Source organism: Cebus imitator, unplaced genomic scaffold, assembly GCF_001604975.1.
Source record: "Cebus imitator isolate Cc_AM_T3 unplaced genomic scaffold, Cebus_imitator-1.0 Scaffold606, whole genome shotgun sequence".
Taxonomy (NCBI): Eukaryota; Metazoa; Chordata; class Mammalia; order Primates; family Cebidae; genus Cebus; species Cebus imitator.
In genome coordinates this window covers 590964-606188 of record NW_016107921.1, presented here as the reverse complement: position 1 = coordinate 606188, position 15225 = coordinate 590964, and the positions used below count along the sequence as shown (strand labels likewise).

General features: G+C 36.4%; 1 protein-coding gene and 1 long non-coding RNA gene across 2 annotated transcripts in view; one reads left to right on the top strand and one right to left on the bottom strand.

The window, feature by feature from the left end:
• ARHGEF38 (Rho guanine nucleotide exchange factor 38) overlaps positions 1 to 15225 on the top strand; it is a 134338-nt gene that overhangs the window by 64671 nt on the left and 54442 nt on the right. The window contains exon 3 of the mRNA XM_017516818.2: positions 6773 to 6896. Within this exon, the coding sequence (XP_017372307.1) occupies positions 6773 to 6896 (124 nt within the window). The remainder of the gene's footprint in view (positions 1 to 6772; positions 6897 to 15225) is intronic.
• LOC119469233 overlaps positions 13790 to 15225 on the bottom strand; it is a 6514-nt gene continuing 5078 nt past the window's right edge. The window contains exon 3 of the long non-coding RNA XR_005198043.1: positions 13790 to 13882. This is a non-coding gene — a long non-coding RNA (uncharacterized LOC119469233). The remainder of the gene's footprint in view (positions 13883 to 15225) is intronic.

Below are 15225 nucleotides of genomic sequence, written 5' to 3'. Positions count from 1 at the left end.
AAAAAAAAAAAAAAAAAAAAAAAAAAAAAAAAAAAAAAAAAAAAAAAAAAAAAAAAAAAAAAAAAAAAAAAAAAAAAAAAAAAGGAAAAGATGTTCATGTTATGTTGTTAAGGTAAAAAAAAAATTAGCTCTATTTGAAGTATATAATTTTTTGTATGGATGGACACACAGACACACAGAGAAGAATAATCTGTAAAAAACATACCTGAAAATATCATCAGTGGCTATTTCTGTGTGGTAGAATTACAGGTGATTGTATATTCTTTCTTTTACTTTCTTTTTTCCACTCATCCTTAGTTTTCTACAATGACAAGAACTACTTTTATAATAATAGCTTAATTTGTTTTTTCAAACAACATTTGTTCCTAGACTTACTTTTAGAGATGTTAGTGGTTAGGGGTCTGCAGGACACCTAAGAATGTTTGGCTTCTCCTCCCAGTGATGGGGTTTAGCCTGATTCACCTAGTGTTCATTAAACGGAAGCCTATAAACAGGAATGTGCCAGCTATAAACTAGGGGAAGATTGGCTTCTGTCAGTAAATCAGCCAGTTATACTAATGGCCAAGCTAAGCACGACAGTGTGCCTTTGCAGAAAAAATTGAGTAGAAAATTATAAAATATCCATGTAATAGTTTTGAACAACTAAATTAGATAGTTTTTTTCCTTTAAGCCACTTTTGATCTTTGCATGCTTGTTATTCAGAGCCTACTGAAGTGATTACAAAGAATATTTGTTTTTGGCTCCAACAAGAATAAATAGATCATTTGTATTGCAGGGATTCAATTCAGTTCAAATTTTTAAACTTTTACTGGGTAACTATGCACCTATCCAGAACTGTTTTAGACATAGTAGAGTACCCACAAAGACAAATGTCTTAGAGGAACTCACAGGTTTGTCATAGAGAGAGATAAATTAATAAATATTTCTGATAAATATAATGGACTCCCATATAAGCAGTGAGTAATACAAAGCAAGAGTCATGGAAGTGTGGGAGGAGAGGTTAGTTCTAACCAAAGAACAGGAAATATTTCCTAGAGAAAGTAACATTTTGACTACAATTAAAAGTGTATTAATCTTCTTTGGGTCATAGGTAACAGAAATAAAGTTCAAACTAGCTTAAATAAAAAAGACAGTGTGCCACCTTATGGAATAAGGATTTCTTGCTTTAAGCAAGACTAAATCCAAGGGCTAACAAGACTTTGCCAGGGTTAGCTTTCCTCTTTGTGACTTTTTCACAGACAAGTTTTCCACAAAGATGATTGTTGAAGATAAAAACTTACATACTATGTTAGTCCAGTTGGGCTTCTATTTAAAAAATGCCATAAACTGAGTGACATAGGCAACAGGAATTTATTTCTCACAGTTCTGGAAGCTGGGAAGTCCCACATTAAGATGCCAACAGATTCAGTGTCTGATGAGGGCCCGCTATCTAGACAGCTGTCTTTTAGCTGTAACCTTTTTAATTTGTTGAGTAAACTCCATACTATTTTCCATAATGGCTGTACTAATTTACATTCCTACCAAAAGTATGCAAGAGTTCACTTTTCTCCAAATCTTCACCAACACTTGTTTTCCTTTATCTTTTTAATAATAGTCATTCTAAGTGTGTGGTGGTAGCTCATTGTGATTTTAATTTGGATTTCTGTGATGATAGTGATATTAAGCATTAAATACCTATTGGCCATTTTTATGTCTTCTTTTGAGAAACATCCATTTAGATCCTTTGCCCATTTTTTGTAATTTAATTTATTTTAATTTACTTATTTTTAATTTTTATGAATCCATAATACTTGTACATATATGCAGGGTACATGTAATATTTTGATACAAGCATACAATGTGTAATGATCAAATCTTATTGGGATATTGATCACTTCAAAAATCTTTCATTCCTTTTTAAAATATTTTCAAGTATGGGTTTCAGAACATTTATAATTTTGTTTGAGTTGGGACATTCTAAATCTTCTAGCTACTTTGAAACATAACAATAAATTATTATTAACTACAGTCACCCTATATCTTCCTTCTTTCTTTTTTTTAACTTTCATTTTATTTAAAACTTTTTTTTTAACTTTTAAGTTCACAGGTACGTGTGCAGAATGTGCAGGTAAACATGTGTCATGGGGAGGGGTGTTGTGGTACACATTATTTCATCACTCAGGTATTAAACCTAGTATCCATTAGTTTTGCTCATTTTTAAATGGGATTGTCTGTTTTATTACTTTTGATTTGTTTGAGTTCCTTATATATTTTGCATATTAACACCCCTTATCAGATGTACGGTTTGCAAATGTATTCTGTCATTCCACAGGTTGTCTCTCAACTCTGATTATTGTTTTCTTTGCTGTGCAGAAGCTTTTAAGTTTGTTGTAAATCCATTTGTCTATTTTTGCTTTAGTTTCCTGTGCTTTGGGGTTATATCCAAGAAATAATTTCCCAGACCAATGTTAGGGAGTTTTTTGCCTGTGTTTTCTTCCAGTTATTTTACAATTTCAGGTTTTAGATTTAAGTCTTCAATTCATTTGGAGTTGATTTGGTGTGAGGTAAAGGTTCTTCTGCATTCGGATAGCCAGTTTTTCCAGAACCATGTATTGAGAAGACTGTTCCCATTATGTGTTCTTGACATCTTTGTTGAAAATCAATCAACTGTAAAAGTGTGGATTTATTTCTGGGTTCCCTATTCTGTTCCATTGGTGTATGTCTGTTATTAGGCTGGTACCATGCTATTTTGATTGCTATAGCTTTGCAGTAGATTTGAAGTCACTGAAAACTACATAACATTGATGAAAGAATTTGAAGACATAGATAAATAGAAAGATAACTTGTGTTAATGGATTGGAAGAATTAATATTATTAAAATATCCATTGTACCCAAAGCAATCTATAGACTAAATGCTATTCCTATCAAAATTCCAATGACATGTTTCATATAAATAAAAAAAATCTTTAAAACTGATATACAACACGCAAGACCCTAAAGAGTCAAAACAATCTTGAGTAAAATGAACAAAGCTGGAGGTATCACATCACCTGATTTTAAAACCTAGTAATTACTCAAATGTGATGGGAACTTGCTATTTGAAGCATATCTTGCGATAAGTACTTTTGCAAAGCAACAAATTAAATTGCCAATCGAAACACTGGCCTTTAATCTAGAACCAGAAATACCATTTGACCCAGCAATCCAGTTACTGGGCATATACCAAAAGGAATATTAATGATTCCACTATAAATACATATGCGCACCTATGTTTACTGCAGCACTATTTATAATAGCAAAGACATGGAACCAACCCAAATGCCCATCAATGACAGACTGGATAAAGAAAATGTGGTACATATACACCATGAAATACTATGCAGCCTTAAAAAGGAATGGGATCATGTCCTTTGCAGAGACATAGACAAAGCTGGAAGCCATCATCCTCAACAGGTTAACAAAGAAACAGAAAACCAAATATAGCATGTTCTCACTCATAAGTACAAGTTGAATAGTGATAACACATGAACACAGAAGGGAACAACACACACTAGGGCCTGTTGAGGGGTGGGATGGGAGGGGAGGGAACTTAAAAGATGGGTTAATAGGTGCAGCAAACCACCATGGCACATGTATACCTATGTAACAAACCTGCACGTTCTGCACATGTACACTGTTTTTTTTTTTGGAAGAAATTTTTTAAAAAGAAAAAGAAACATTGGCTTTTAATTTTTTTGTTTTGTAAGTCTGAATTATTACATATTGACTTGCCTTAAAATACTGTGCACTTAGACTGTCTTTTTTTAAAAAAATGAATTTTAATCTATTTAAAATGTAATTCAACTTAAGCTTTTAGAGTATTGCCTATTTCTAGTGAATGATTAATAAATGTAAAAACACGCTTCCTTGAATTTACATCAGTAATCATAAAATCATCTATCAGTTTTAAAAGCCCATTTGTACCAGGCATTTGTTTGTTCCCTGGCATAACAGTGACTGTATATGAATTCATTTTACGATTCATAGAATCCCTCTGGGCTCATGGTGATATGGGCGTTTGAAATCAGGCCAATTGATGTTTTAATCCTTTCTGTCCTTTAGGAAGAAGTGGATTAAAATCTATGTTTTTGTTATTTAGTATTTGTTGCACTGAGCTAAGATTATAGATAAAATGTAGAATTAGATCATTGCTAAATGGATTTGTAATCTAAATTAAACAGATATACAGGATACTGACCTTGGGAAATAAATTGTAGGAGTGACAACTTGGTGAAAAACTCAGGAACAAACAAACAAAAAATCTAAACAGAGATAGCAAAGTACTCTATTATTAATATTTGCTGGTAATGGACAAAAGCACAGAATGAAAAGGTCAATTTTTGAATCCAGTTCTACCCTGAACTCCTTGCTTAATTTTGAGCATAGCTCCTCTCTTTTCTCTGCATTATTTTCCATATCTTCAAGATGGTTCATTCATTACAAAGAAGTTGGAGTCATATATGAAATAATAAACATGAAATACTTCAAGTTTCTCAGAATAAAGTTTCCACAACAAAATGAAATAATAACAGGGATACACTGTGTGATTTACTGCTGATAGTTTATCTTATAAAGCAAGTAAATCAGGGGCTGAAATTTTATATATTAGAAGGATTTATTTCAAAAATGATTTTAAGAAATATACAATCAGTAAATTTGAAATGAGCCAATCTATAAAAATTTGATTCATACACAACTTTTGGAAAACATCTTGCATTATTCAAAGTTATACCTTTGTGGATTTAATTAATACTCAACACAAAGGGCAATTCTTTAGGATAAGTAGTGTGTGAAATCAGTGGTACTCAGAGATATATGACATTTGAGCCATTGATAATAATAAAACATTAGTAAATGTAATTTCATGTTAAGTAGTTAATAATAATTTATTAAATAATAATTAAGAGAAAATCCATAAAACTGTTACATGTCTTTTAAATGTTTTCCGTAATGTTAAATATATTTTCTAATATACAAATTGAAAGTCTTGAACCTGTCTAGATTACAGGCAAAAGAGCCACATGTGCTATCTCCTATTAAAGTGAGTGGTCAATTAGGAACATTTTGTGACATTGGATTAAAGACCATAAGAACTAATAATGATTTCAATGTAATAATTATAGACAATTTCAGAATACATAAAACTAGTTTTCAAAAGTTGTCTAATCCTATAATGAAATAAACTACTGCATATAATCTTATGAATTTGATTACAAATGAGGCTGTGAATTATCTTGAGGACAGGATGAATGATGGGAAAGTGAGAAATTTCCTAATATGGTTCAAAGACTTGAATACAGCAAGACCATATTGCATAAGAACTAACTGATGTAGTCGCCACATTTTGAAAAGGTACAATGTGAAGTCATGCTTCCAAGTTCTATGACAGAATATCCTTACCAAAATAATATTGGTGTCCAATATGGAGCACAGTAGATGGGACAATGTCAAAAAGGAATGGGATAAAAAAAGATGAGCAGGTTGCCTTCTTCCTTCCCCTTAAATAAGCCCCACACACACCTAAAGAACTGATTCTGAAATCATGGAAAAAAGCTGTAGTTGTTGGCCTTCATCCGCAGAATTTCTCTAGGTTTGCTTCTTATATCCCTTGTTCCTAATTCCCCTAATTTCTTTCTTTTTTTTTTTTTAATTCACCTAATTTCTTGGCACATTTTCTTTAATTGGATTCTCTGTCTCTTTCATGCTCCTAACTTTACTGACCTGGTTTTATACCAGCAACTCTGCTTTTCACTTGTGCTACTCCTCAATAAATTGATTATTGATGAATTAATTATCCACCTATGACCACATTCACAATAAGTCATGAGTAAAAGGCACCTACTCCTGTTCCCCAATGTAGCTCAGTAGAGACTGCACCAATATGGCTGTGGCCTGACCATTCACTGTTGGATTATGAAAGGATATCCAACTGAAACTCAAGGGAATGAATTCAAATAAGATTCATCAAAGTCAGAGCACATATCTCACCATATTCAGATAGCTGAGAATAGCTGGCCATCTCTCTGTTAATCAACTACTACCTATGACACAGTCTGGTTTCTGTTGTAATTCTTGGTACATAAAAACCTCTCAGAAAATATTTGATGAAAGGGTGGCTAAATGAATAAATAAATTATTATAAACACTATAAGATCTAAGAATAAGTACACTGGTTATTAAGGGTGTGCATGAAATAACAAAAATGATGAATTCTTGATTAGTAGTATATATTTAATGAAGATTTCCATTTATATTTATATTTATATCAAGCAAAAAAAAAAAAGAAGAAGAAGAAGAAGCCCAGCACAACTATTTGTCATCACTTTTTAAATATCTGCGGCTTAAAAACAGTTTTGAAAATAGTTACTTGCCTCAGGTAAGGTCTGACTTCTGTATGGGCAGTAAAATATTGTAAATCCTTACACACTAGTACATACCTTCATAGAGGGCAGTTAATAAAAATACCAATTTGGCCTAAATCTTCCTATTCTGGTTCATATAGGAATATATAGATGTACAGTCAACTCAAAACATATTCAAAAATTTTTTAAAAGATGTAAGAGATGTATCATCCCAATTTCCTGGATTTAAAAAAAGCAAATTGTGCTCTAGAGTTCCTAAATAAGAATGTTTACAGAAATGGTTGATGGAGGCAGCATGGGCTGGCATTTAAGATGCTTACTGTTTATCAGGAGAAACATTCTAAATACAGTGCTTCTCTCTCTATCAGCTCAATGTTTTTTGTTTCTTCAGATTGATAGGCTGGATGTGGATAGCTTGTTTAGCAACATTGAATCCGTGCATCAGATATCAGCCAAGCTGCTGTCATTGTTGAAAGAGGCCACAACAGACGTGGAACCGGCCATGCAAGTAATTGGTATGTTTATTCTCTTCTCGAGTTCTACAATACAACAGGAAATAATTTTTTAATAACCTCCCTTTGCTTTGGTTTTATACTCCGGACTCACCATGCTTCCCAGGCGATATACAAATGCTAAACCCATCTTTGGGCTCATTGTAATCATACAGACTCTGTATTTATTTTCAAATGGATTTGTATCCATTTGCTGAAGTCCCTCAGTGGCACAAAACATACCATTTGCTTTTTAATTTCCAATCGTTCAATCTCTTTGCTTTCCAGATGTTCTGTAATTTTTAAAATGTCTAACATTTACTTGATCCTTAAAGAATTAATTATTTAAATATGCTAATAGCTTTGCTGATTTTCAATACAATGTTTTTTTTAGATCTTATGTCCATGAATCAATTAATTTTTTTAGGTCATAAATTGTTTACATGAGAAATGTAAAACTATTAAAGGAATGTAAGTTTAAAATTTTACACAAATTCTACTTTTTTCTTGCTTTCTTTTTTCTATATTATTTGCCTTCCAAATACATTTTTACTCTCGATCAGATATATTTATTTTCTTACTCTGATAAGATTTTCAAAAACAATAACAGAAAACATAATTCAAAAAGTATTGAAGCAAATTTTTATTCTCTCCATTTCTTGGGAATTTCCAAGGGAATATGTGCTATGAACTCCTTGAAGGCAGTTTGCACATCTAAGACATCATACAAACAGTGCCATGTAGGCTAAGAGCTTTTTAAAATTATCATTTCTCTATTTCACATTTATCATTCACAATATATCCTCATTACAAAAATACTAAAACAATTCAGAATCACATAGAGTAACAGTAAAAGTTTCTTTCATATATCCCTCCAATGCCACTGTCTTCCCCACAAGTAGCCACTTGTTTAATATAGATCCTTTCTTTGAGATCCGCACACATAGACTATACACAAACACCTTATGTCTTTACTGATCAGATCTTTGTTACCTTTTATTTGTTACAGTTATAAAAATGGCATGAAACTGGTCTTGTTTAATATTTATAGAGAACCCAAGTTTAATAAACAAAGCTGATCATATAGATGAAATATGGTGAAAGAAATGATTCAGCAATAAAGCCAGCCCACTTAAAAAGATTTCTTCCAGACAGTTTAAATTCAATTCTTTGTGATGAAACGTCTCCTGAAGTAATTATTGACCTCAAAGGGAAAGACGGTAGCTTTACATTGAGAAATGCAGCAGGGGTCATCTTTATCTAGAGGATCAAGATCAACAACACCAGGAAATAACACCTATTCACATTATGAACCTTATGCACTGAGGGAACATTGTATCTGTGGTATTTTTAACCAAAACATGTGTAATCATGACCAGTCATGAGAAAATACTAGATATCCTCAGACAAACTCAAGTGAGGGACACTTGACAAAGGAACTGATCAAAACTATTCTGGGCTGAGCACGGTGGCTCACATCTGTAATCTCAGCACTCTGGGAGGATGAGGTGGGAGGATCACAAGGGCAAGAGATTAAGACCATGGTGAAACCCTGTCACTACTAAAAATACAAAAAATTAGCTGGGCATGGTGGCGCGTGCCTGTAATCCCAGCTACTCAGGAGGCTGAGGCAGGAGAATTGCCTGAACCCAGGAGGCGGAGGTTGCGGTGAGCCGAGATCACGCCATTGCACTCCAGCCTGGGTAACAAGAGCGAAACTCCGTCTCAAAACACACACACACACACACACACACACACACACACAAATATTAGCTCGGCATGGTGGCGCGCACCTGTGGTCCCAGCTACTTGGGAGGCTGATGCAGGAGAATTGCTCGAACCTGGGAGGTGGAGGTTGCAGTGAGCTGAGATCGCGCCACTGCTCTCCAGCCTGGTGCCTGGCAACAGAGCAAGACTGTCTCAACAACAAGAACAACAGCAACAACAACAAAACTATTCTGAAGTGTCAAAATCTAAAAGATAAGGGAAGGCTCAGGAACTGCTACAGACTATAGGAAACTCAGGCAGAGTAACAAATAAATGCAAGTGGGAGCCTGGATAGAGTCTAAAACAGTAAAAGTGCATTAGTGTTGAAATTCACATAAAGTATTTAGTTTTGTTAATTGTATTGCACCAAAGTTGATTTTCCTCCTCTGACAATTATATTTTGATTATGTAAGATGTTGATGTTGGTGAAGCTGGGTAAAGAATATTTGAAAATTATCTGTACTATTTTTTTTCAACTTTTCTATCAAAAATTAGTTCAAAATAAAAATTGAAAAACATGATTTGTAGAAAAACTCAATTGAAGATGTTTATAATGTCAGGTTCACTAATCCTAGAATTCCAACTTTGAAGAAAATTATAGAATTTTTTTTTAAATCAAGACAATGAAGCCATATTTGAAAAAGAATCTGTTGGAGTCTTATTTTACCATCCTTACCCTTGGTATCTGGGCCAGCCTTGTGACTTGTTTTGATCAATGAAATGGGGCACAATGGTGTTCTACAACAACATTATGACTTTTACTCTCTGCTTGTGAAGACAGAGGCCCAAACTGTCCAGCCATTCCAAGCAGCACAGCCAAGGCCTCAGGCTTGAGTGTAAGGTCCTTGTCAGCTGGCCAGTTGGCCCCCAGCCAGTCCACCAACTGACGGAAACATAGACATAAACCCCATCAATGCCAGTTAAACTCTGCCCAGTTATTGACCCATACAATTATGAGCAAATGAGCAGTTGTCGTCTTAAGCTTTTAAGTTTTGGAGTGATTCTTTTTTCCTGTGTTAATTGCTAACTAATACAGGTTAACACATGAGAGAGTAATTTATTTCAACTCAAATGGTGAGGGAAAACTTGATTTGGAAAGATCTGAGCTTGAACTTGAAGCATTTAGAAAGGTGGAGATTGGGTGCAAAAGACTTTCTAAATGAGAAATAGGGTAAAGGCCTCAAAACAAGAATACAGGAAATTCTTAAAAAGGACAGCAGCAGCCCTACGTGACTGGAACACATTGCTGAGAAGGCCTCTCTCAGCCCAACATTGTAGATATATCAATACAAGTTCACTAGCAATTTCCATCACTAAATATTTTACCAAAGCACTTACATTTCATACGATAAGCTGATTGTTCGTGAGATGTTTCCAAAATTATGTTACCACAAAAGCACAGGTGTCCCATTTCTTTTTCCTTAGATGGCACGAATTAAGAGTTTGTGATTCACAGCTGGAGTGCCAAAGGGGGAATTTTCCTGATACTTAAATAACCTAGGAGGAAAATTTTCCCCAATATAACCTTGGGGTTTGGATAAGGTTCAAGTTTAAACACAGAGGCATATGCTTACAGATCTGAGAGCTCTGAGGAAATTGTCTGTACTGTCATGCCAAGATACAAAGTGGATTTTAAAATCTTGACTTCGGCACAGTGTCTAGATAGGAAATTATAGACAGGAGTATGGGATGTGGCTCTTGTTTCCATGTAGATGACAGTGTAGAGTTTAAGAACATATGGGTTTCAATATCAGGTTGACTTGAGTTATATCTCGGCTTGTCCTGTTGCTAGGTTTGTGATCTTAGGCAGTTACAAACCTCATTGAACTTCAATTTTTCATCTGGAAACTGGAGGGAATAATACTTATCCCATATGGTTTTTATGAAGATGTGACAAAATTACATGTAAAGAATGATAGCCTAGTGCCTATCCCTAATTAATATCCAATAGATGATGTTATAAATTATTATCCCATGAATATTAGATTTACCCATCTATTTAAAGCTTGATTTCTTCTGTATGTAACAAGTGAATAAAATGTGACTTTTTCTCAGAGGTCCTGATCATGTTTTTCAAACAAGTCATATTTGCTAGATTTGTTTGATTTCTAGATGCTCCCTATATCTATGCATCTAGATTATTCATGGATCTAATATGGTGACATATTTTCTTCTAAAGGGAGATTTAACATATCAATTGTCATTTCCAAATTTGGTAGAATGAACAGGAATGGCAGTAACTCCAAAGATGGCCCTCAATGGACCATGCCTCCTAGTTCACACTGCAAGATAGTCTAGTGTCATATTGGCTCTGGACTGGCCCTCTGATTCACTATTACAATGCAGTGGAAATGACACCATATCAGTAACTGGGCCCAAGCCTTAGGAAAGCCTGACAATTTCTACTTTCATGATTTTGGAAGCCTGCTGTTTAAAAAGTTGAGTTACCTTACTGGAAGTATCAGAGAGAGAGAACGCAGATGAGCAGATGAGACTATGTAGAGTGAGAAAGTGGCACTGCTATCCCAGCAACCCGGCAGAGGGCAGTCCCCCAGCTGTTCCTGCCAAGGCACTAGATTTGTGAAATTAGTCATCTTGGACATTATAATCCGGATAAGCCCTTAGATGACTCAGATAGAGTGGATGTCAAGTGGAGCAAAAGAACCATAGAGCTGAGCCCAGTTAATCTACAAAATTGTGAGAGAAAATAAAAATGGCTGTTGTTTCAAGACACCAAGCATTGGGATGGTTTGTTACATAGCAATAAACAACCCAAAAGCAATTGTCCTCTTATATGTGTTTGCATATTACAATGTTTCAAAGTATTAAAACAAGACTGTCATGAACATGCTTGAATCTACTTTACTTGCTTACCTCATGCATATTGTGCTGAGAACCAGCCTGAAAGGCTTTTGATAAAGGAATTGAAATTTCTCATACGCATTTTCCAGACAGTGATTCTGTCCTTGGAGAGAAAGAATTTAGAGCATTCTGCTCTTTGAAGATGTAGTAGGTGAGGCACTGTTGTTCCATAGCAGTGCTTTGTTCCCCTAAAGCAATATCTCTTGTAGGTCCCTGAAGTAGGAATCTATGCCTTTAGCAGTGAGTTTGTGAGAAGAGTATTAGTTGCTGACAATTCATATCATAATGCTGTGTGGGAGATAACTACAGCAGTGCTCACTTAAATGAGTTTTTCAGTATTATTATTGCGTGTAAGTGTGTGTATGTTTACTCAGGACACAGATAGGCTTGACCTGATTAATTCTGGCCAACTGAGACAGGTTGGGAGGGTCCTAGACCTGCATACTTGAATGTGTGGGGTCAGTGTGGAGGTTTGGGGAACACCCAGGTGCAACAGCTGAAAGATCAGAATGAAAGTGTTAGAAGTAACAGAAAAGCTGTCAGCTTCAGAGAAAATGATGATGGGGGAATTGGGTTTTCAGGATCAAGGATACACCAATTCTCACAAGAAAGAAAAATCAGGAGGAAGCAGGTACCAGGCTGTAATATGGGGAGGAGGGGTGATGGTTGGACTTCCAATCTCTTGAGTGGGGTGAATATGGGTCTCAGTGCTGCTAACTTATTCCTTATAATAAAAATAAAATAAAGGTGGCTTAGTAAAAAGTCTCACAGTTCTGATTTCTGAGGAGAATCGTAAGTTCTAGGATGCTATGCTGATGGAACCAGCCAGTGGAAGTCAGTGGCTTAGCTGTGCCAGGAGTGTTGGAGAGTTGAGGTCACATTTGAATATGAAAAGTCAAATATTGCACAAGATACACATAGAAATAAATTTCTAAATCTCAGGAAGGAATGTAAGAATCTGTGAGTTCCTGAGCACCTTCCCAGCCTCCAGGAAACTAAAATGAGAAGTACATAGAAAGAGTAACAAACCTGGAAGGTACCCAACAGCCTGGAAAGAGAACGGCTTCTTTTAAATTGCATTTTAGGTTTGGAGGTACATGTGAAGGACATATAAGATCGCTGCATAGGTACACACATGGCAGTGTGATGTGCTGCCTTCCTCCCCATCCCCTATATCTGGCATTTCTCCCCATGCTCTCTCTCCCCAACTCCCTTTTGACAAACCTAAGAATGACTTTTGAAATGAAACAGATCCGTGTCTTAATCCTGGCTGTCATCACTAGCTCAATGGCTGTGAGCAAGTCACTTGGGTCAGTGAGGATTGCGTTTGCCTGCCTGGAATAGAAACCTGACCAAAAGGGTTTAACAAAAAAGGGGCTTATTTTTCTCATGTAACAAGAAGTCCGTGACTCACGAGTCCAAGACTAGTGCAACTGCTTGCTGCTCCTTGACGCTCTTCCCTTCACAATGCTCAGCATGTGGCTTTTGACACCATCCCCCAGATGGCTACTCCATTCCCAGGCATCGCTTCCTAAAGACAGTGAAGCAAAACCACCTCCTCAGAAGGCTTTTTTCATTTTGAGGGAACATAACCCTTTCCCAGTGACTTCTAGATATACCTCATTCTGTTTTGCACATGTGTTATTTCATTTCACATATATATATACACACAAACACCTTGGCACACACACTTGGCCATCTAAATACCAGAGATTTGGGGAAAGGTGAATATTTTTAACTGGGTGTGTTACCAGTCCAAATTCTATGGGTTTGGAAGAAGGAAAAACAGATAAGCCAATAGCAATGGATTCCACATGCATTTGTTCATCCTTTCAATGGGAATAACAAGACATCCATGGCAGGAAAATACCAAACATAGAACATAACCCTCCAGAATGTACATTCCATGAGAAGAGGAATTCTTGTCTGTTTTGTGACCGTTGTGTCACCAGCATCCAGAACATTGTTCTTAAAACTATTTACTGAATGGATGAAATTAGAGATAATAGTAAGTGTTCAGTGCACTGGCTGGCACACAGAGGGACCAGGAGATGACTGTTGTTATTGTCATCACTGAGTCTGCCTGTGGTCAATGTCATTGTAAGATGTCAATGTCATTTTCAGAGGCTGCTAGGTAATATAGAGCAACTAGCTACAGCAGAGGCAAGCTTTCTCAAGAGGGGCATTTACTAAAATGAGAGAAATGGAAAATCATGATTGGTATAAGACAGGGTATTCCTCAGTGTTATCAATCTTACATTAAAAAAAAAAAGCTATTGTACCTTTTTCTGATCCAGCCAGCAAAAACCTTCACTTTCTCAGAGAACCAATGTTGCCTCAAGATGCCAGTTGTTAAAGAATCCCGACCTGGAGTTAAGTGTCTGGGGAGCCAACAGGGTTCAGGAAGAAACCGTGAACTGTCATCAAAATATATAGCTGTATTATTGAATGTTAGAGCTGGACTAATATTTAAAGAGCATCTTTTCCATTACTGAGATAAAAACAGTAAGAGCTATTTGCCCAATTTACATTAGTAACTCTGGACGCAGTCAGAAGAGACTCTAGCTCTTCCAAATACAGGCCAGACCTTTTTCCTCTCCAAACACTGACCCACTCCATAGCCCACTAGCATCCCCAAGTTTGTCCTACTCAGCTGCTAGCCACCTCCCATGGCCATAGGTGCTGGGTGGATGCCACCTTATCTTCAGGGCAGTCCCTTCTTTGAGCACCCCACCACAATTATGACACTGTCCTCCCTTGCACTGCACACAGAGATGATGATGACAGGTCCCCATCCTCCACTCTGCTCCTTTCTTTTCTCTGTTTCTCTCTTTAGGATCCAGCTCTTTTTATTCGGCCTACTTCCTCATCTCTCATTCCCTCCTAAACCCAACCCTCTAAAAATGCTATTACCACTTCACCAGGGACCTCAGAATTGTCAAATCCAATGGACACATTTTTTCTGAACTTATCTTACTCTAGTGCTTCAGAAAAAAAATTTACCAAAATATTCCTGATATCAAAAGAGAAACATCATGAGCCCCAGGAAACGTGGAGTTACATCCTGAAGCTACAGCCACAGGCATGAAATAACTTGGAAGTCTCATTTTGTCATAAGAATTCGTATCAGTTTTCCTGTCTATTGTTCTAGGAAACCAGTGGGTTTTTTTCTTCAAATATCTTAATAAAATTGACGCTCAAGGGATACCCTTGTTTTAATTCCAAGTCTGCATGTCCCATCTGCCCCCTGTATTTGGTTTGAATTTTACAATCCTAGCCAGGGTCTCTTGGGTATATCCTCAGCAGTCAGTTTTATCCCCCAGGCTACGTAGGAGCTAAATGAGACTGAAGGTCAGGGAGTATGGCTTCTTTAAGCAGCATTTAGTCTCTCAGTTTCTTTCTTCTCACTTCCCCTCTCATTTTATGCTCCCCTGGAGAACAGAATGAGGCTAGGAAAGAAAGGGGGAAAGTATTCAGATGATCTGGCATTTGGGCTGGCAAATCTACTTACTGCCTTGTTTAGTCACGGCGGCTGGGCTCCCACTCAAGGAGGATAAGCAGACCGTGGGGAGCAACCCTGGCATAGGGGGGTGAATGCTGCCAGGAAAGCTCTTTCACTGGGATGGCATGTCATGGTGCTTTCACTAAGCTGTGTTGTGTCTCTCAGGGAAATGACAGTCAGAGGCCTGCATTATTACACCCGGATCTCAGACCTTCTTTCCTT